Source organism: Mastigoproctus giganteus, chromosome 11, assembly GCF_048544385.1.
Source record: "Mastigoproctus giganteus isolate SK-2022 chromosome 11, ASM4854438v1, whole genome shotgun sequence".
In the NCBI taxonomy this organism is placed as follows: domain Eukaryota; kingdom Metazoa; phylum Arthropoda; class Arachnida; order Uropygi; family Thelyphonidae; genus Mastigoproctus; species Mastigoproctus giganteus.
Genome location: NC_143585.1, coordinates 115619039 through 115641274, shown reverse-complemented (window position 1 = coordinate 115641274; position 22236 = coordinate 115619039). Strand labels below are relative to the sequence as shown.

The 22236-nt window shown below is 38.1% G+C and overlaps 1 protein-coding gene across 1 annotated transcript in view; it reads right to left on the bottom strand.

The window, feature by feature from the left end:
- The window catches only part of LOC150078365 (E3 ubiquitin-protein ligase RNF38-like), a 280964-nt gene that overhangs the window by 43681 nt on the left and 215047 nt on the right, over positions 1 to 22236 (bottom strand). The window contains exon 9 of the mRNA XM_090384822.1: positions 1329 to 1471. Within this exon, the coding sequence (XP_090240948.1) occupies positions 1329 to 1471 (143 nt within the window). The remainder of the gene's footprint in view (positions 1 to 1328; positions 1472 to 22236) is intronic.

The following is a 22236-nucleotide window of genomic DNA, read 5'->3' as shown; positions in this document are numbered from 1 at the left end:
TTCAGTACTGGAACAGTTACATATGCAAGTAGTTTGGGCTGACATTTTGAATAAATTCAAAGGTCAACTGGATAGTTACCTACGCGTGGAAGGAAGAAAATAATTTGTATTTTCTTATCTACTTTTTTTTTTGTTGTTGTTGTTGTTTTCGGCCAGTGCAGCAAAATCTTGTGGCTTGGTTGCACTATATGGCTATTACTATTACAAGGCTTGGTCTCTAAGAAAGTAGGTTGATACCCTGCAGCAAAAGAAAATAGGTACAGGTTCTAAGTCCCTAATGATATGCCAGAAGTAGCACTCATGATTTAGATCCAGAATCAAAACTACAAATTGTATCTCCCCCCCTCCAGTAATCATACCAAATCACTCCCAGGCAGCTGACAAATTCCAAGAATCGATAAAGGCGTCATGATATCAAAGTTAAATTCTGTAAGTGGATATCATCAATATACATGTAGAACTAGACTATTCTTTCAGGCATTCACTTCGTTGATGAAGTATGCTTCCATTTGAATGGAATAGCTGCGACATAAAATTACTGATACTGAAGCAATGAGAATCCTAGATTGGTAGATACAGTTCTCAAACTGATCTTCACATGAAATATTATGGGTCCATTTTTTTTCATAAATCTATTAATGTGATTTGTATCTGATATTTTGCAATGAGTGTTTGAAAATTATTAGTCATTCTGATAATGAAGATTTGTATTATAATTCTAATTTTGGTGCATTAAAATTTAATGTATCTGGAATAGTAGATAATGGGTTAATTCTTAGAGTGTAGTTCCCAGTTCTTACATAATGTCACAAAGCTAGATCAGATTGATGAAACACATTTTTAGTACCAACAGAAAGTGTGTTCTCTCTCCCCCACCACCTATGTAGTCACAGAGTGGATGGAGAAGGAAAAATACCCATCAGAACATTAAATGGGCAAGGTGATACTAGTTGAATGTCCACTCGAATTCTTTATGAGCAAGTATTTTAGCACACCGGCACATCTGGCCACAATGTACAACATGTACAAGACTTGCATGATAAGGCTGCAAAATTATTTTATTTTATATTTTTCTTAAATTAATATATTTCATAGGGGTAAAGAGTAGTTCCATCTTATTTTAAATAGTGTCGATATTCACTTAAGCATAATAACTTTGTATTAAAATAGCAATACTCTTATCTTATGCTGGATGGATTAAGTAAAGTGAAGCTAAGTGGCTTTGATTGCTGTAATTGGTTAATTACCAGATTATTATCCCAACAGTTTAAGAAATACAATGCTGCATGCATCATTGTATCATTCAATAAAACAAAGTTTACAATTACCTGCTTTAGGAAGTCCTCTAGGTTTAGCTTCGCCAAGTCGTTCAGCTAAATTTAGAAGGGCTTCATAATTTTCAGCTTCAGGTGATTCAGGACTTGTAATATCCTGAGCAAAGGCTGGCATAGAAGGACTGGACAACATAGCCCTTAAATACAAGGAAAAATTGCTTTGTAACTAGTATGTTCTTTTTATTCAACTTTAAAAATAATTTTTTATAGGATTACAAAAATGAAAATGTTGTTTTCATTAAGAAAATTTTTAATTGCAAAAGATAAACATTGGTAACCTTACTGTTTAGATTAACATACAATAAACTCTTGATAATGGCAGATTTAACATTCACAGGCAATCTCTTTGTATAATATACCTATTTAACATTTTTGGGTAGTTTTCTGCAAACCTATGATACATTTCCAGCATAAATACTCATGTATGTACCTTACTTAATGAGATGTTGTTATTCTGCTAAGCTATAGAAGAGATAATTATCCAACAGGTGGAGCAGAGTCTCTCATAGAAATATTTAAATCATATTACACCGCTGCATATTTGCTGGTATTCCAGACAATGGAGAATGATTCTCCCCTGTCAATCAGCAATTGCTAGAAAAGGTGCAACATTAATGACTGTACAATAAATACAAAGGAATTTCTAGATAAATCATGCTGAAAGGGTGATAGTATGATGCAGTGAAAGATCTGAAAGGCATCTCACTGACAAAAGAAGAGTTGTGGACAATGAGTTTTGCAACTGATGTGTGAGAGAGAGGGTTCTGACAATTTCAGATAAAGCAAGGTGAAAGCAGTAAGGAAAAAGGACATGATCATATTGAGAACTCACTGTTTAAGAACTCACTGTTTGAGAAGTCACTGTTTAAGAGCTTGGTGAAGATTTTGGCCATGTCTAAGGATACGGCAAGGTGACAAGGTGTTTAAAATGGACACTTTGATATAGTCTAAAATTTGACTCTTACAAGCAATGCCAATTTAAGACAGTTAGCTATGGTACACATATTTTTTGATGACAAACAAAAATAAGATTGTGAGATCTCTGGATCAATTGAAATTGGTTCAGGTCTTTCTGTGACAGAGAGGTCTGTACTAATCACTCCAGTAAATCTGGCCTTGGTACATAGACCTTAAAGGGATTTCCAAAAAAAAAAAAAACCACTTATGAAAAGTAAATGATCATAAGGTTTTTTTTTTTTTTTTTTTTGAAAATAATAATAATGAACCTTTTCTCCTGTGTAGTTAAGTGCTAACTCCACTTCCCAGAAAGATATCAGGATTACCCCATAGTGTGCTGGTATGCCCCACTGGGGATATATTTTTTTTTTTAATCTTTGGCTTAGTTGACAGTTTAGTTATCACACTGTTGAATTCAAACTCTGAGATCCTTCGCAGTTTTAGGAATTTTATATGAAATTTATTCGCACTTCTGCAAGGTGTGGATGCACAAAATTTATGAAACATTCTGTGGGGAGATGTAAGGTATAAAAGTTTGGTAAACTCTGCTCTAATGTATTGTAGTCAGCAAGTTTTTTTTATTTTATTATTATTATTTTATTTATTTATTTTTTTTTTTTGCTCATACTTCCCCTCCCCCCTCCCCCATGAAAACCCCAAGCATGAGAGGTATTGGAACTTAGGGTGCTTAGTAAGAAGACACTTGTTGACATTAGACTTGAATTTCTGCAGATTGCAGTTTTCAGGAACTATGCATGAAGGGAGACTGTTCCAGAAAATGGAAGTTAAAAAAAAAAAAAAAAAAAAAAAAGAATAAATGAGGAAGCAGAAAAGGTGGTTGTGTGAGTTTGAAGTTGGACAGTAAAAGGATGCTGATGGGTTGCAGCACATGTTTAGAAAAGAAAACAGGAATTATAGAAGCCAATTCAGAAAAACAGTGTCCATGGAAGTATCAATAGAAAAGGCATGCAGCAGAAACGGAACATCTATGAAACAGAGTGGAAAGACTTGGTTAGAGACGAGTCATTAATTAACCTAACTTTGCTCTTTTGAATAGAATCTAGAATCCTGAGAGAGGTTTTGGAGGCACCACCAACAAATGTGGGAACAATATTCCATGGTAGGACAAATTTGCAATTTGTACAAAGTGAACAGCTGTTTGGAAGAAAAGTAAAGCAAAAGAGAAAACCCAGTTTTTTAGATGCATAGGAAGAAATATTTGTAATGTGCTTATGCCAAGAGGGATTAGAAGTCAGGGTAATCCCCAATAGAGATATATAATTTTGTCTAGAAATCAGAGTGTGATCAAAGATAAGCATAGGAGCAAAAAAATCCTTTTTGTAAGAGAGAAGACAGGACCAAGATTTATAAGGATTGAAATAAACTAAGTTATCTTTGCCCACTGAAGAATTACCTGGAGATATCCGCATTTAAGAAATTGGTAGTGGATATTCAAGAAGTTGAAGCTGTATGTGCATGGAAAAGTTTCTCAAACTGGAAGGTGGAATGCAATGTGCTATCACCAGCAAAACTATGGATAGGATTTCTGGTCAATGGAAGAAGGTCATTAATATACAAGAGGAAAAGAGAGGGAGAAAGTACTGAACCTTGGGGAACACCAGAATTAGTGGAGAGGTTAGAAGACAGTGAGTCATCTACCATCACCCACAGCAAGAGCAGTCAGTGAGAAAACTGGATACCCAATTACAAAAAACAATTCGCAAACCATAAGATGAAAGTTTATTTAGATCTTTATGCCAAAAACAATCAAAAACCTTTTAAATGTTACATGCAACTGCTTAAATTTCATCAAATTTTTCCATTGAATTTGTCCATAGACAGGAAACATAAGCCAAAATATCACCAGTGGATCGACACTGACAGAATCCATATTGGCGATTGTTAATCAGATGGATAGTTTCCAGATAGTTTAAGAGTTGGCAGTTAACTGATTTTTCCATTACTTTAGAAATAGTAAAAGTAAGTGCAATGGGAAGAAAATTGGAAGGGAGCAATTTATCACCCTTTTTAGGAACTGGCTGGATATGAGCAAATTTCCAAGCAGAAGGGACAATACCTTTGGAATAAGAAAGTGAAAAAAAGGCAACAGAGAACAGGAGTAAGGTCAGGAGCACAGGGTTTGTGAACAAGTGGAGAAATATCATCAGGACCTGGAGCTTTCATAGTATTAGGAAGACCACAGGAGGCATTGAATGGAGTGTACTGGGAATGGTAGGAGGTGGTTTATCAAAGTCATCAATACACAAGTTAGAAAGAAAGTAGGATGCTATCAGGTCAGCTATATCTTTGACTGAAGCAGCAATAAAACCATCTGGTTTTGACAGAGCTGGGAATTGAGATGGGCAAACGTTTCTGCCAATAGCTTTGGCAATAGACTAGAATGCTCAACTATCATTTAACAAGAGGCGACTTTTCTAATCTTAGCCTGTTAAAAATCTCGCTTGGACTGATTAATAACTGCTTTAGAATTGTTGCAAGCTTTGGTGTAGACAGAAAATGAAACTGGAGATTTGGATGCAAGCTAATTATGATATGAAACTAATTCTTATCTTGAACAGCCTTAACACAGTTACTGGAAAACGAAGGTTTAGATAAAGGACAATATTTTAAGGTGGAGTTTGGAATAAAGGATTTCATTCCTAAAAGAATAATTTCATTGACACGATATGAGCAAATGTTAACATCAGAAGAGTTGAAACAGTAATCAGACCATGGAAAAGAACAAAATAAATTTTGCAGATCATCTCATTTTGCCTTCTTGTAATGCAAAACAAAACCTGGTTAAGAATTCTCATGAGAAAAAGGCTCCATTGGAGAAGAGACCCTCACCAAGTTGTGATCTGAGGTGCCTTGGCCATGTACTTAGAAGGGCTGTTTGTGAAGGAAAAAAAAAAAAAAAAGGATCACAGGTGATCAAAGGATGAGGCTGTGTGGTTAGGATTGCCTGGTATTCTGGTAGGTAAGTGAACAATCTGTTCAAAGTATCTAGTAATTGCAAAAGCTTCAGCATCTCAACCAGCTAGATCCGCATGACTAGGAAACAGAAGCCAGCTGGAGTTGTGAACATTAAAATCACCAAGGAAATATCTCACTCTTAAGAAATTTTGACTGGAGAAAGTGAAGTTTCAAAGAGAGGAAATCAAAGAGCTCCAAGTGTAAAGTGGAGTTGGGAGAAAGATTGAGGCAACAGATGAATTTGACAAAATGTGGTAGAAAGATTTTAAGCCAGACAATTTAGGCTGACGTAGCCGAGCGGTCAAGAGCACGAGTGCGGTAGCACACACTCTTTGAGTAGACCGGGGTTCAAGCCCATGACTACTAAATACGATATACATTTGTATTGATTGAGTTATTGTAAACTCCACTGACCTGATGGTTGTGCTGGAGTATAAACAAGAATAACGAAAAGAGGAGATTCCAAAATGCTAAGTCTCTAACAGGGAATATCAGAGCAGACATACGCACAAGTACCACCTTTGAAGCGAAAAGAATCATACAGCGAATAATTCAGACAACTGAGATGAGTAGTTGAATCAACTGATAATTGGGATTCTGTCAGAAAAAGTACATGGGGGATCGGCAGACTGTAAGTGGAAAAGGCAATTGCACTGTATACGACTGTGTTCACACATACTTTAGTCAGGCTCCTGGATTTTACCTTTAAAATTGTCGTTTTGGACATCCCTCTGAAAATGGATACAGGGAATACAGGCAACCCCTGTATAACACGGTACTTCTACAACACGATTTTGCTCTAACACGATTGAGAAATTGCAGAATCCTCACACAACACAGTTGACAAATTGCAGCAATCCTGCACAACAACACAGTACTTATATAACATGGTTAGAGAATTTTTCAGCTTTTGTGCAGGGGAAACCCTGCTATTATGTTGAATGTAATTTTTCAACAAATCCCACTCTTTTTGAATCCTCGCTGTTGACTCACTAAACAAAACAAGTAATATAAAAAAAAATTTTTTAAAGTCAATTCCTACTTAGGTCAACAAAGAAAAATTTTATTTTAGTTACTTTTTATTAAATAATTACAATTAATATAAATATGTATATACATATGACAGAATCACAATATTAAGTGACAAAATAGAAAGCGAATTTCCTTGCAATTTTCCATTTTCCTTTCTATATATGGTGTTGGACTATTATTTTTATTCACATGTTTCATTTTCCATTTTGTTCCCTCCTTGACTCAGACTAGAACCCAGAATGAAAAAAGAATCTGAAAAAGAAATTTTTTTCCAGCGATCTACACGCTTCGCCACTGACGGTATTTATTCCTAAATTTATATCCTGCTAAATATCTTATATAAGAGAAATTTTTTTCTCCCATATAAAACTAAAATTAATTAATTAAATTTAATTAATGAATTAATATTTGAAAAAACTGTATTAACATCAAGTGTCATCCACTACAAGTTTAAAAAAATGTATTTGAACTTGAGTGGATGAATAACAAAAATTTATCAAAAATTTATTGATTTTCGCAAGAATTGAACTCGCATTCTTCACCTTCACGTGAAAAATACTGAAATCCTTGCATTTTACCGATTGAGCTACTGCCTGTTGATTTCAATTTTATTCCTAAATTTATATCCTGCTAAATATCTTATATAAGAGAAATTTTTTTCTCCCATATAAAACAAAAATTAATTAATTAAATTTAATTAATATTTGAAAAAACTGTATTAACATCAAGTGTCATCCATTACAAGTTTAAAAAAATTTATTTGAACTTGAGTGGATGAATAAAAAGTATTTTATTAACGATTGAAAATTTGAACAAGATATATAAATATATATAGGGAGAGTGTGAACTAATAGTAGGAATTGAAAAAAAAAAAAAAAATTGAGGAATCCATGAATTTTATTTTGTTGGGAAATTCCCGTGTTACGTTCTGTGCTATTGAACTTGTGGAAAAATCTATATTTCAAAGTTTTATTACTATTGGAAAGCACACCAGGCCATCCAAAAGTTGAAGTTATGTTCCTACCACCACAGTCGTGTTGGGTTAATACAACTTCTTTCATTCAGCTGTTAGATAAAGGCATTATATCCACCTTTAAAACTCATTACATCAGAAAATTGTTGCAATGGATTTTGGAAAAAATTGATTCCGAATCTATTGAAGTAATGGAGGCATGGAAACATTTCTCAATTGTGGACTGTATCAGAATCACAGCTTTATCGCTCAAAGAAGTAAAACCATCAATGTTAAATGCCCGTGGAAAAATGTATGGCCAGAGTCAGTTCATTCAGGAAATATGATCAAACCGGCAGAAAATGGAATCGGTGCGATAGTAGAACTTGCTACGTCGGTAGGAGGGGAGGGTTTTGATGATATGACTACTGAAGCCCTCGTGGGTAGCACAGTTGACAGAATTGTCCTCCCCACACCGGGTGGAAAAGACCAGAGTTCGAATCCTGTCAATGAAGGGAGGAATTTTTATGGGTCTTTTTCAAAACGTGGCTGAGTTAGATTGGCTCGGGCAGCATGGTTTTTTCTCCCAGAAACTCAGGTTTTTCGTCCAGTAAAACAGAAAATCGACCTCAGCACACATTCAATTTATAGACAATATACACAGAGTAACATCGCCTTAGTCACCTATACTCCTAAAAAATTAAAGATATGATTACTGAAGACGTTCAAGAATTATTGGTAGAAAAAGAGGCTGGCATAGTGGATTTGGTGCAAATGGCATCGGAGGTAAAACCAAATGAATTCAGAGGATGACAGCATAGATGAAAATTCTAAACTTCCAAACTTTACAATAAAAAGCATAGAAGGCATAATGTTAGCCGAGCGATTAGAATATTCTTTTTTGAATGCAGATTCTTGAATGAAAGGAGCCCAAAGTTCAAAAGGGAGCTTCAAATATGCTTAGTTTCATATGATGAAATTCACAAAGATTTATCAAGCAAAAGCACATGAATATATAGGTGATACAGAATATTGGACTGCCTTGTGTTGGTTTTGTACTTTTGGATGACATAGTAATGGCTTTCTACGTGTGAAATGGCGGAAAACTACTGCTGAGGTCACCATTTTGGCTTTTGTACATAGCTAAAGTATATACAGTACTGTGCTGCATAATATTGGGTAATAATGTATTTTGCTAAAATAATGGACAAAGGTGCACCTATTACTTGGATATAGGTGTATTTTAGTGTGCTGAGGACCCTGGTACCTTTTACTACATTTAAATCTTAATATTTGTTGAGTTATAAGACATTTCCTGTTTTTGTCTCAATTGGCACTTCCAATTTTGATTTGGATTACTTGGAGCTGAAAAGACGACATAAAACTGCTGTTTCCTGGCCTCTTATTGGTGGATTATGATTGAAACTTCACAGGGGTGTTCCTCTGTCATTTACTTATTTTTAAGAGTTTTTTTGGTGCTCTCTGGTGTCACTGGAGTGAGATATAAATTGTCCAAGTATAATTAAATTCCCACATATTAAGTGTGTTTTGCAATTTGTAAACTTCTCCCTTTGTTGCATCTATATATTGAAATGTATATTTGTTCTTTCCAATGCGTTAGCAGTGAGGATACTGCCTAAAACTTGGGATATACACTGTTGTCCACTGCGTCTGCAGCAAGGCTGTATGGTTTGGAGATTTAACTGTGCATCCACAGTGTTAGCAGTAAGGACATCTGCTGTTTTACAGCCTTGTTGGGTTTTCACTGTGTTAGTTGCAAGAACACTCCATTGTGACATAGGATAACATTATATCCACTCTGTTAGCAGCAAGGTTACAGGTTGAATGACTTTATCATTCAGTAACTGTGTGTAAGTAAATTGATAAATTGACCTTGTTCCTTGTTTTTAACTGTTGATAAGAATATTAATAAGGTTATTCAAGTATAAATATGTCTGACAAGAGATCTGCCTCTGTGGAAATGACTGGGGACCTAATTTGGACCCAGATTATGTGGATTCCAGCTTTAAAGAACCTTCAGTGGTTGTCAAGAAATTGCTGGAGGACCAATTCCCTCTCTAGGAGAAAAACAGAAACTCTCCACAATGTAAATTATTCTTTTGAATGGGAACAATCTGGCAGTGCTGCCAAATTGGATTATATGTATGCACTAAAATTTAATGTTGGATGCAGTCAAGGAAGGAAGTATGGTAACTCCTTTGATGATTGTTGAACTTTCAAAAACTTGGAATAATTGGAGAGCCTTGTCTTCGATTTAATTTTGGATAATGAGAAGCTTAGAACCAAGTTGGATTTAGTAACTAAAGAAAGGAAAGAGCAAAATAAATTGCTGTCGGATGTTCAGGCACCTACCTATGCAGATGTGGCTGCCTTAAACTCCAGCAAACAAACACAGAGTGACATTGGTGTTAAGGGTACACAACCCAAACATGTTATTTTAGTGAAAGCTGATTCTAACAGCTCATGTAAAACTGGTGAAGTTACAAAGAGTTTCAGATCAGAATTTAAGTGTTTAAAAATTAAATCAGTAAGGAAAATAAAGGATAAGGTAATAATAATTGAAACTGCAACTAGTAAAGATCTTGAAAAACTTAAGTGTTGTAACAAATTTAAAGAGTTAAATTTTTAAGTTTTAAATTTTTTCTCCCTAAGAAATTAAATCCCACATTTATTGTGTATGACATCCATAAAGATGTAAGTGATCTACACTTCTTAAGTGATTTATATGATAAAAATTTAGCCAAGCAGGGCATATCAGAAGAAGAATTTAAGAGTTGATGTTAAGGTTTGTTTTAAATTTAAATCTAGAAATAGAAATAATATGTACTGGGTCTTGGAGATGCCAAAACATAATTAGGAAAATTCTTTTGGACTTAAGCAGTAAAGTTTATATTGGCTGGTCGTTCATGGTTTTGAAAGATTTCTCGACAGCATCTCACTGTTTTAAGTGCCTGGGCTATGGCCATTTGGCCAAAAATTGCCATCAATCTGAAAATACCTGCGGACATTGTGGTAGTCTGGAGCACCAGACTGAGGAATGCTCAAATGGAGACGTGCCTGTGGTGTGCCCAAATTGTAAACAGAGGAAAAGGAAATCAGATCATTCATACAGGGATATTAAATGCCCTGAATTTGTGAGAACCCAAGAAGTGGCTGGTGCCTCCATAGCCAGGTGGGAAGGAGCAGGAGCATAGCACACGTTTCTTGATTAGACAGGGGCTCAAGCCCATCACCACCAAATACGGAGGATGCAGAAAGGTCAGGGAATGACCACCGCATATCCCGGAGAAATATGGCCTTAGTTGCTAATGCTCCTAAAAACCAAACAACAAACAAACAAGAAGTGCCTAGAATTCAGACCGATTATTCTCATCATTCTGAGTTTGTTATCAGTACAACTAAATTGTCAATGTTCTTTAGCAGTTATGGGAGATCTGTCCAAAATTATAGTACAAAATAAAAATTCAACCATTGGGACTGCAGGAATTATATTCTTTCAGAGGTTGTTAAGGGGCTTCCTTCTGGCTGTCAGATTGTCTTTTCGGTTGTTAATGCAGCGAGGGACCAAGGTTCTGCTGCCTCTAGAGTGTGGGCTGCCTTGGTTGTTGCAGATCCTCATATCACGATTAAAAAAATTACTAGTTTATGTAATAAACATGTGGTTTGTGCTTGTCTGGACGGTTCTTTTGGCAAATTTTATGCTGTTTCACTGTATGCTCAATGCAGCCAGCCTCACCAGTCCATTGAATCATTCCTCAATTACATCGAGCTGGTGCTGATTAACTTGTTGGTTGTCCGATCGTTATCATGATGGATGCTAACTCACCACTCACCACTTTGGAACAGTCCATACTCTGATTCAAAAGGAGAACTTCTTGAAGAATTGATTCAATCTAAGAGCCTTACCTTGTGGAATAGTTTGGGTCATTTGCCCACTTTTGTTTCTTCGTTGGGTCAATCATTTGTGATTACCTTGTCCAACTCAACATTTGGACAGGGTATTTTCGACTGGAGGGTTCATTCTTCATGGCGTTCTAGTGATCAGATGTGAAATTAAACTACATTCTAAATTCCGTTCTTTTAGGTGCTCTTTTGGCTTCCCACGTTTTAAAACCAAGGATGCGGATTGGAATGCCTTTGACTCAAGTCCGTGAACTTATTTCTCCAGAAATTATAGAACAAATACGATCTCTTCCTGCTTCCCGTCAGGAACTTGAAGTTCAAAAGATATTACATAATATTTGCGAAGCAACACTTAAGAAGAAAAACAGATCACTAAATTATGTCCCTTGGTGGACAAAAAATTTGACTGTTTTGAGAAATGACTTAAAGGCTGCACGAAGAAATTTTCAAAGGGCTAAGAGGGCCAATAGACCCAGAGATGAAATTGACAGATTAGATTAAATTTATAAATCGAAAAGAAAATGGTACTTTAATTCAATTTATCGCGAAAAAGAGACCAGCTTGGGCTAGGTTCGTGCAATCGACTTTGAAAGATTATCCTTGGGGTTTACCATACAAATTGGTTACTGAGAAGATCCATCCTGGGAATATCTTTTCTTCTCTGTCTGTCTTGGTAATTCAGAAACCTTGGATTGTCACAAATCTATCAATGCTCTTTTAGATGGTATTACTCACAAAGATCTCCCATCTCCGGAGGGTTTGGTTCAGACTGTTATGCAACTGGAGCACCTAACATACCAAAGTTCTAGTCAGGAGGATTCATTTTCATGTGATGAAATTGAGACTGCAATTCTTTCCATGAAGGATGGAAAGTGTCCTGGTCTGGATTTGTTGGAAGTAGCTGTTCTTAAGCGAGTTTGGCGGGTTTGTCCTCAAATTATTTCAAATTTACTTAATACTTGCTTGATGGAGTTTTCCCTGGAAGCAGGTGCATTTGAAGCTCCTCCTTAAAAGCTATAACAAAACCCCAAACAACCCTTCCTCTTATAGACCTATTGCTCTGTTGCCAATCCTGGGAAAAACTTTAGAGAAATTAATTGTATTCAGATTCCAAAAATACCATCTGGACAAAGGTTTGAATGCACAAAATCAATTTGGATTTCCTGCGAAGTTGCCAGGTGCAGACACACTCAACATACACGTTGTTGTTATTTGGTTTTTAGGAGCATTAGCAACTAAGGCCATATTGCTCCGGGGATATGCGGTGGTCATTTCCTGACCTTTCCGCATCCTCCGTATTTGGTGGTCACGGGCTCGAACCCCGGTCTGATCAAGAAGCGTGTGCTACGCACTGCTGCTCCTGTCCACCTGGCTACGGAGGCACCACCAACACACATACTTACACACCTGTATACAAACACTTGTCGGCCTTGGTGTTGCCTTTCAAATGCTACTGCAGCTTATAGAGGAAACCTTGGAGACCACAATCAAAACAAACACACCTTGACCTTGTAAATGGAAATCACTGAGACCACGTATATTTGAAAAATGAACAAGGAAGTGTTTGGAAGGTTTAGATCCTTTTGCAGATAATTCTGGTCTATTAGTTTGACAATTCATGATGCATTCAGTAGTAAGGAAAAGCTGAAAGGCAAAACCTTGAGTCAACCTACAGGACTTTGCCTTCTCCCTCATTCAGTGGAGTAGAAATAGTTTCCAACAATTGCATGCTGCTCCATACTTCAAAAAATTCGCATAAATTTATAGTATACACAGATGGTGCAAAATCTAACAGTCATGCAGGTTCAGCAGTGGTTTTTCCTTCCTTCTCAGACAGTATTTCACTACTCCTGGAATGTAATATACTGATAACTGATCTGTAAGCAATCCAGCTAGTCTTCATAAAAATCTGCAATCTTTCCTTATGGCCTGTCATAATTTATACTGATTCCCTCACTGCAGTATAAGCTATTCAAAATAATCAATTTTTCTTCTTCTCTGATTTTGAAAGACATTGCCTTCAATACTCGCCTATGGATTCATTACCACTGTTTCTTTGGGGATGCCTCTAACTACATCCCCCAAAAATTGTCTATTCCCCCTTTCCACTTGACTGAACCTCCCCTTCCTCTGCCTTTGCAAATTTTTTTTTTAATTTATTTATTATTTATTTTTTTATTACCTGGTTTCCATCCAGGAAGCTCAGGCGACCCGGGCATAGACCTGCCAGAGAAGCAATCTTTACTATCTGGCTCACCTCCTCCTAATGATGTGTACAGGCAGCTTGGGGTCCCACCAGGGGCCCCACAGCCAAGTAGCCAGGAGAACAACAGAACACGGCACAAAACTAAATAAACCATATATATACACACACACTTCTGGCATTCACAGACTACGGTTTCCCTCACAAGAGTACTAAAGGCACAGTTGTGGATAAGCACTGGTGGTGCCTCACCCCAAACACTATGCCTTCAACACTGTCAAAAACACAGTAAAGAAATAACACTCTGCTAGATATCGAGACACTAGTATTCTTGGAAATGAAATGGAGATCATGCAGCTAAACAAACTGACCATTTGGCTCAGTCTTCTTTAATTCCCTACATGGATTTTAAGAAAGTAATCCATAATGCATGCAGTCTTAAATGGGCACAGATGTAGAGAGAACAGGCTTGTAACAAGTTATATTAAATTAAAATTGAGTCACAAAAATGGATTTTTAGCTCCTGTCAAAACAGATTTTTAAGCTCCTGTCAAAACAGATGATTGTCGAGGCCACATTATGACAAAATTTCAGTATCCATTGGGGCACATATTGACAGATCTAAAGCAGATGAAATGGATACTGGTGTGAGACCCAGTGTTTAGAAAAGTGGGCTAGTAGTTGTCCAGTAAAGATTCTATTAGCCTACATCTAGCATCTTGGTAAGAAGAACCCATATAATGAGTTGGGGCTATTCAGATTTTTTAAATTACTAAGTGGAGGTGGAAGCTGAAATATTGCATTTCTAAGGATAGTACATGCAAGCTAAAAATTTGGTGAGGTATAAATTGAGACTAGGATTAAAGTGATTCCAACATTGTGTACCACCACTATTTCTAAGTTCATTTGGAGAGGAATATGTCTAGATGGGATATTGGATTTAACAATAATTGCAACTCCCTTATGAGCAGGTGATTCAGTGCTTCTGCCAAGTCTGTCCATGGTATAGTTTCTTACTGCAGGAGACAACCAAGGGTTTAGGTAACAGGATATTATTCAACTAGATCTCCTAGCTTGTCAATATTGCTCCACAAGTCTCAGCAATTTCATTGCATTATATTTTGCATTACTCAGTTTCAGACTTGTATGCTTGAACTGACTGCTTCTTTGAGGAGGCACTTTTATACCAGTCCTGCATTGGCTTATCTTCCTTTGGGAATATAGGGCAACCACCATCCATGTCATTTTTTGCATGTAGGATCAACAATGCATCACTTTCTTCTGTTTGATCATCTGTTTCCATATTAGTTGGATTCAGTTGTTTTGTTCCCAAGGAAACAATGTGCTTTGGTTTAGTTAGTTCCTATCACGTGATAAGAGCATGGTGGTACTGAAACTATGAGTGTTGCCATGCATTTTGCTGAGAGTCCTAGTTGATAATGTAGAGTAACTTGCTAATATGAGACCCCAACTGTAATTTGAAAACAAGAGCCAATCGACAAATATTAACATGTTGACTGCTATGGCTTATTTGGGTGAATGGGTCTGCGTCTCCAATCTGAGTTAGGCATGTTAAATTATTCAAAACCCAAATTATAATATATATTCATCACCAAAACTCATTAAAAAAGCTTATTGTTGTAAAAAAAAAAAACTTCTCAAGTTATCTTGTAGATGGCGTGTGTAATAGAAAATTCCTCACAGCGCAACTATTTATTTACTTATTTATTATTTTTTTTTTTTTAGGAGCATTAGCAACTAAGGCCATATTGCTCCTGGGATATGCGGTGGTCATTCCCTGACCTTTCTCGCGGCACAGCCAATTATGAGTTAGCTCAACGTATTGTTACCTGTAGAATTCGTCGTATATGAGTCAGCACTGCACGTAAATCTGTAGTAGTGACATAGACTGTGCAGTGTATGTATGTTGTATTTAGTAATTTGTTATGTGTTTCTAAAAAAAAAAACAAAGAACCTAAAACATGGATAAGAGACCACTGACCAAAGAAGAGCTTGAGCTGTATGCTAATATAAGTGACTCGGAATTTGAAGAGATTTTTTACGAGCCGTACGGTTCTGTTTCTGACAGTGACAATTATGAACCTTCTACCGATTCAACTGAGGATAGCAAAGGTGAAGCCAGCTCCCAGCCTCAAGATAATCCTAAATCTCTGCAGACAAGTTATATCAAATAATGATAATAATTTGTCAAATGAGATAGCACAAGATCCTCCAAAATTTATTTTTGAAGAGAACACTGGTTTGAAAATGGACACAACAGATCTTAGTGTACAAAAATTGGCAGAGCTATATTTTTCGGATGAAGTTCTTACATTATTAGTGGAATAGACTAATTTATACGCTAGACAAGAAATTGAAAAGTGTGGACAATTGTAAAAATATGCCAGGTCATCAAAATGGAAGGACACTGACATCTTGGGATATAAGTTTAGAGTTATATTTTGTATTGGAATTTTATTGAACTTGAATAGAAATCATGACTCAGACCAGAGCAGCAAAGCAAAAGGCTCAAACTAATGGAAGTGCAGTGGCTCAGAGGAGAAATGATGAGGCGACTGTCCTCTGAATCACAGTCTATTGAAATGCACTGCTTGTTTGATGTTTGTGGACAATCAGGAATGGGACATGATATTGCCAAAAGGAATGTCTTTGTGTGTATACATGCAATGTAAGGAGTGTCAGGAAATCAGGTGCCAACTCAGCATTGTTATGGGCTTATATGAGAGCTTGAAGGACAGGGTGGATGCCCTCGAAGGATTTAAATTGAGGGGCCCATCAAGCTCTCAGCTGCCCATATCAATGCCAGAGCTTGCACTTGAACATCACGCAACACAGGGGCAACCCCCAAGGCAGAATGTGCTGGTCCCAAAGAAACTAGTTGTTGTAGGTGACTCTTTGGTCAGGGAAATGGGGAACGTATTGTGCAAAAAGGATAGAGGGAACAGGACTAGGGTATGTCTGTCAGGAGCAAAGGTTAATGATGTTGTAGAGCAGATATCATCTTTTAAGGGCACAAAGGGTGATATTGTTGTACACATTGATACTAACGATATTAAGAGTAGAAGACCGGCAGAATTACTTAACAAGTACAAGTCAATGCTGAAAAAAAGACATGAGTTACGGTTGAATTTCAAAGTGTCTGCAATTCTGCCCACACACGATAGCAGGGAGTATATGAGAGAGCCTTGTCGATCAATTCGGCACCAGAGAGATTGTGCAAGGCTCAAGGGGTAGAATTTTTCTCAGTCTGTTCTGTGCTTGTTATCAGGAGAGACTGCTTCTACAAAGGGTACTAGGAAAGTTTTGCAATACAGCATTGTTTATTTAATTTTTTCAAAGTAATTTCCTCTACATTCAATACACCTCTCCATCCTCCGAAACCAATCTTTAAACCAGTTCTGTCAAGTTTCACTAGGGAGTAAAGCACACTCATTGTCCCAAGCCCGTAGAAGGTCCTCATCACTGGAAAACCACCTCCCTTTTAGCTTCATTTTCACATGCGGGAACAGTGCAAAGTCGCAGGGAGCAAGGTCTGGACTGTAGGGAGGGTGCTCGAGTAGTTTCAGTCCTGTCGTGGTCAAATATTCGGTGCAGGCTTTGGCGCGGTGAGCTGGAGCATTATTGTGATGGAGGTACCAGGTGTCCATTCTTGACTTTGGCCGCAGGTTCTTCATAGATCCAATGACTTTAGGCAGGCATTGTTCAGTATACCACTTAGCTGTGACTGTCTTCTGCGTGTCCAAAACGACACGTTCCACAATTCCACTCGATTTGAAAAATACAGCTATCGTTTTCTTCTTTACAGATCGGGATTTTCTGACAATTACGGGTGTCGTCATCATCAAAGACCCAAACTTTGTTTTGAGCCTTGGTTGGCAGATCGTAATAGTACAGCCAAGTCTCGTCACCTGTCACGATGTTGTTCACATACCGAGATTGTCCCTTATCAAACTTTTTTAACATCTCCCGGCACCAAGTCACACGTTGTGTCATCTGCTCTTCAGTCAGTTGATGCGGCACCCAGAGAGAACAAAGGTTCTTCACGTGCAAATGATCTTGCAGAATCGAACGAATTGCTGGTGCATTTAGGCCCAAAGTATCCTCTATCTGTTGGTAGGTCACTCGCCTGTTTTCGTCAAGCAGTTTCCTCACAGCAGTAACGTTTTCCTTCGTAACTGACGTTCATGGCCTTCCCGGCCTCTCAGAATCCTCCAGAGTGAAATTTCCCCTTTGGAATTCTCTATACCACCTGAATATCGTTGTACGATGTGGACAATCAACATCTAGTGCAAGAGTCATTTCTTCTAAGCACTGGTCTATGGTTAAACCACACACGAAATTATACCGCAAAACTGTCCTTATCTCATTTCGTGACCACGATGCCATCGCAAGCACTTTACACTCTCACTACTAATGAATAACTGAGCCCATCGACTTGGCGCGGCGGCTACTATGCACGTATGAACATGTCTCAACATGCAGCAACAAGGAGCTTCCTGTGATTCATTGTTGCGTCATATTGCAAAACTTTCCTAGTACCCTTTGTACAGGGGTGGGAAACACTTAAATAGAAAGGGTGCAAGAATATTTGCTGATGCTATCGAGGCAGAGTTAGGTGGGTCGGAAAATTGCTAGCTTGGGGGGGGGGGATACACGGACTAATAGATTAACAGTAGAAGCTGGCAGAAGTGAAACTAATTCTTCAACTGCTTCGATTGAAATGCAATTGAGCAGCAGCAGCCTGGAAAGCAAGCAATGGGGATTTCCAGGACTGCTGGGAGTCATAGTGGAACAAGTAAATACATGAGCTGTGTTAAGGTAATTAAGAGTAGAAACAGGTGCATGTATACTTGCATGTACACCAATGCTAGGAGTATAGTAAATAAATTCTATAAGCTTGAAGTGCTAAGGCAAGACATCAAAGGCAGATATTGTTGGGATATCAGAGGAGTGGTATCACACAGACATAAGCAGTGTAGAACTGGAATTTGGAGAGTACAATGTGTACAGAAAGGATAGACAGGACAGGACAGAAAGGGAGGAGGGGTTATGCTGTTAGTTAACAAATACATAAAATCTAAGGAAGTGCATCCAATTGATGTTGGTGGACAATGCAATGTTGAGTCCGTTTGGTGTGGTGACATAAGTATTGGGAAAGGAAAAATGAGAATAGGCGTGTGTTATAGGCCTAATGAATCTGATGAGTATAATGAGCAATTGTGCAGAGAAATAGAGTGGGCCAGTAAATCAGAGTGTCTTATAATGAAGGATTTAAATTTCCCAGAGATTGACTGCAATTTGTGGGTGGTCACTCGCACACTAGCAAGGCTTTTGTGGATTTATTAGATGATTGTTTTCTACAGCAGCATGTTCGGGAGCCAGCTAGAGGGAGTAATACTGTTGATCTGATTATCAGTAGTGATTCTTCATGCATCAAAAATCTGCAGATAAAGGAACCACTATGTGGCAGTGATCACAGTGTGCTGAAGTGGGATTTACCCAAAGAGGTAACTACCATCAAGGGTAAAGGAAAGAGTTTTTGCTTTCGTAAAGGTGACTACAGTGATCTGAGACGGTATTTAAATTCTATATGGTGGAACCAACTGATGATGATGTTACCAACAGCAAATTCAAAATGGGAAGCATTCAAAAAATTAATCTTGGAAGCTACTAGGCTTTTCATACCAACAAAGAAATATTGTTCAAGATTTAGGCCTGAATGGATGTCAGATGAACTAATTAGACATATGGCAGAGAAGAAAAATGCATGGGATGCATATAAATTAACATGTGACACAGAAGCCTGTGATAGATAGGCTGGTCTGTAACCAAGTTACAAAGGAGGTTAGGCAGGCGAAAGCAGATTACGAAAACTCTTTGTCAAAGGATGCAAAGAGTTCTCTTATGTAAACTCGACTATTCGAGTAGGAGACCGGCGGAATTACTTAGCAAGTACAGGTCACTGTTGAAAAAAAGCCGTGAATTAGGGTTGAACTTGAGAGTGTCTGCAATTCTGCCCAGACACGATAGGAGGGAGTATATGATGAGAGCCTTGTCGATCAATTCGGCCCTGGAGGGATTGTGCAAGGCTCAAGGGGTAGAATTTTTTTCAGCCTGGACTGTACTTGTTAACAGGAGAGATTGCTTCTACAGGGATGGGATACACTTAAATAGAAAGGGTGCAAGAATTTTTGCTGATGCTGTCGAGGCAGTGTTAGGTGGGTCGGAAAACTGCTAGTTGGGGGGGATACAAGGACTAATAGATTAACAGTAGCCACTGGCAGAGGTGGAAGTGATTCTTGCACTGCTTCTATTGAAATGAGCAGAAGTCTGAAAAACAAGATGCAGGATATTTCAGAGACTGCTGGTAGTCATTGCGGTACAAGTAAACACATGGGTTGTGTTAGGGTAGCTAAGAATAGAAACAGGTGCATGTATACCTGCGTGTACACCAATGCTAGGAGTTTGGTAAATAAATTTGATGAATTTGAGGTATTGCTCAAAACATCAAAGGCAGATATTGTTGGGATATCAGAGACGTGGTGTCACACAGATATAAGTAATGCGGAACTGGAATTTGGGGAATACAATGTGTATAGAAAGGATAGACAGGACAGGAGGGGAGGAGGGGTTATGCTATTAATTAAGAAACACATAAAGTCCAAGGAAGTGAAGCCAGTCGACATCGATGGACAGGGCAGTGTCGAGTCAGTTTGGTGCGACATAAGCATAGGGAAATCAAAATTGAGAGTAGGAGTGTGCTATAGGCCTAATGACTCTGATGAGTATAATAAGATATTGTACAGGGAAATAGAGTGGGCCAGTAAATCTGAGAGTCTTATAATGGGGGACTTTAATTTCCCAGATATTGACTGGAATTTGTGGGTTGGTCACTCGCACACTAGCAAGGCTTTTGTGGATTTATTGGATGATTGTTTTCTACATCAGCATGTTCGTGAGGCAACAAGAGGGAGCAATACTCTTGATCTGATTATCAGTAGTGATTCTTCATGCATTAAGAACCTGCAGATAAATGAACCACTAGGTGGCAGTGATCACAGTGTGTTGAAGTGGGATTTACTCAAGGAGGTAACTACCATCAGAGGTAAAGGGAAGGGTTTTTGTTTTCGTAAAGGCGACTATGATGGTCTGAGACAGTATTTAAATTCTATACAGTGGGACCAACTGATGATGTTACCAACAGCAAACTCAAAATGGGAAGCATTCAAGGAACTAATCTTGGAGGCTACCAGGCTTTACATACCAACTAAGAAATATTGTTCAAGGTTTAGGCCTAAATGGTTGTCAGATGAACTAATGAGACATGTGGCAGAGAAGAAAAATGCATGGGATACATACAAATTAATGGGTGACATGGAAGCCTATGATAGATATAAGTTGGTCTGTAACCAAGTCACAAAGGAGATTAGGCAGGCAAAGGCAGACTATGAAAAATCCTTGGCAAAGGATGCAAAGAAAAACAGAAAAGAGTTTTTTACATACTTGAACTCGAAAAGGAAAGGGATGAATCAGATTGGTCCACTGGATATTGATGGTTCAACAGTTGAGGATCCTGCTCAGGTGGCTAACAATCTAAACGAGTATTTTGCATCTACATTCACGCATGAGGAGTTATTCAGGAAGGAGAATGATGTAGGTAAAGTAAACATTGGCAGTGAGCTGGATGATTTTGTAATAACTGAGAGGAAAGTGGAGGAGAGATTGTTGAGGATAAACATAAAAAAGGCACCTGGGGTGGATGGGATCTATCCAGTTATATTAAAGGAGGCAGCAAAGGAAGTATGCAAACCCCTAGCCATAATTATGAGAGCTTCTTTGGACTCAGGGGAGGTGCCCATAGACTGGAGATGTGCAAATGTAACCCCAATTCACAAAGGAGGATCAAAGGCTGACACAAGTAATTATAGACCTGTTAGTTTAACTTCTGTTCCAGGTAAATTAATGGAGGCACTGGTTAAAGAAGCACTGCAGGATCATCTAGACAAGAATTCAGTTATAGCTCAGACGCAGCATGGTTTTGTTAAGGGCAGGTCTTGCCTGACCAATTTGATTGGATACTATGATGTAGTCACAAAAGAACTGGATGCAGGGAATAACTTTGATATTATATATTTGGATCTTAGAAAGGCTTTTGATACTGTTGCACATGGAAGACTGCTGCACAAATTGGAGCAGTGTGGCATTGGAGGCAAATTGCTGCTATGGATAAGGGGATGGTTGAGTGGCAGAAGACAGAGAGTGGTAATCAATGGACACTGCTCAACGTGGACTAATGTTATTAGTGGAGTTCCTCAAGGTTCAGTGTTGGGTCCGTTGTTGTTTTCGGTGTTTATGAATGATATTGATGATGGGATATCAAGTTTAATGTCCAAGTTTGCAGATGATACAAAGGTTGGCAGGGTCGTTAAGGACAATACTGACGCTATGCTGCTGCAACAGGATCTGGAAAGGTTGAACAGATGGGCTGAGAGGTGGCAAATGAGGTTTAACATCGACAAATGTAAAGTGCTGCATATGGGAAACAGTAACCCCAGAGCAACGTATCAACTCTGCGGTACTACACTGACAGTGGTGGAGAATGAAAAGGACCTGGGGGTAATTGTGCAGGCAGATATGAAGTTCTCTGAGCAGTGCAGACGAGCTGCAAGAGTAGCGCATGGTGTCTTGTCAATGATATACAGGAATTTTTCTAGCAGGGATAAGGAGGTGATTATTCCCTTGTATAAGGCAATGGTAAGGCCACATCTTGAGTACTGTATACAGGTCTGGAGGCCTCATTTCAAGAAGGATGTAGAGCTGCTGGAACGGGTACAGAG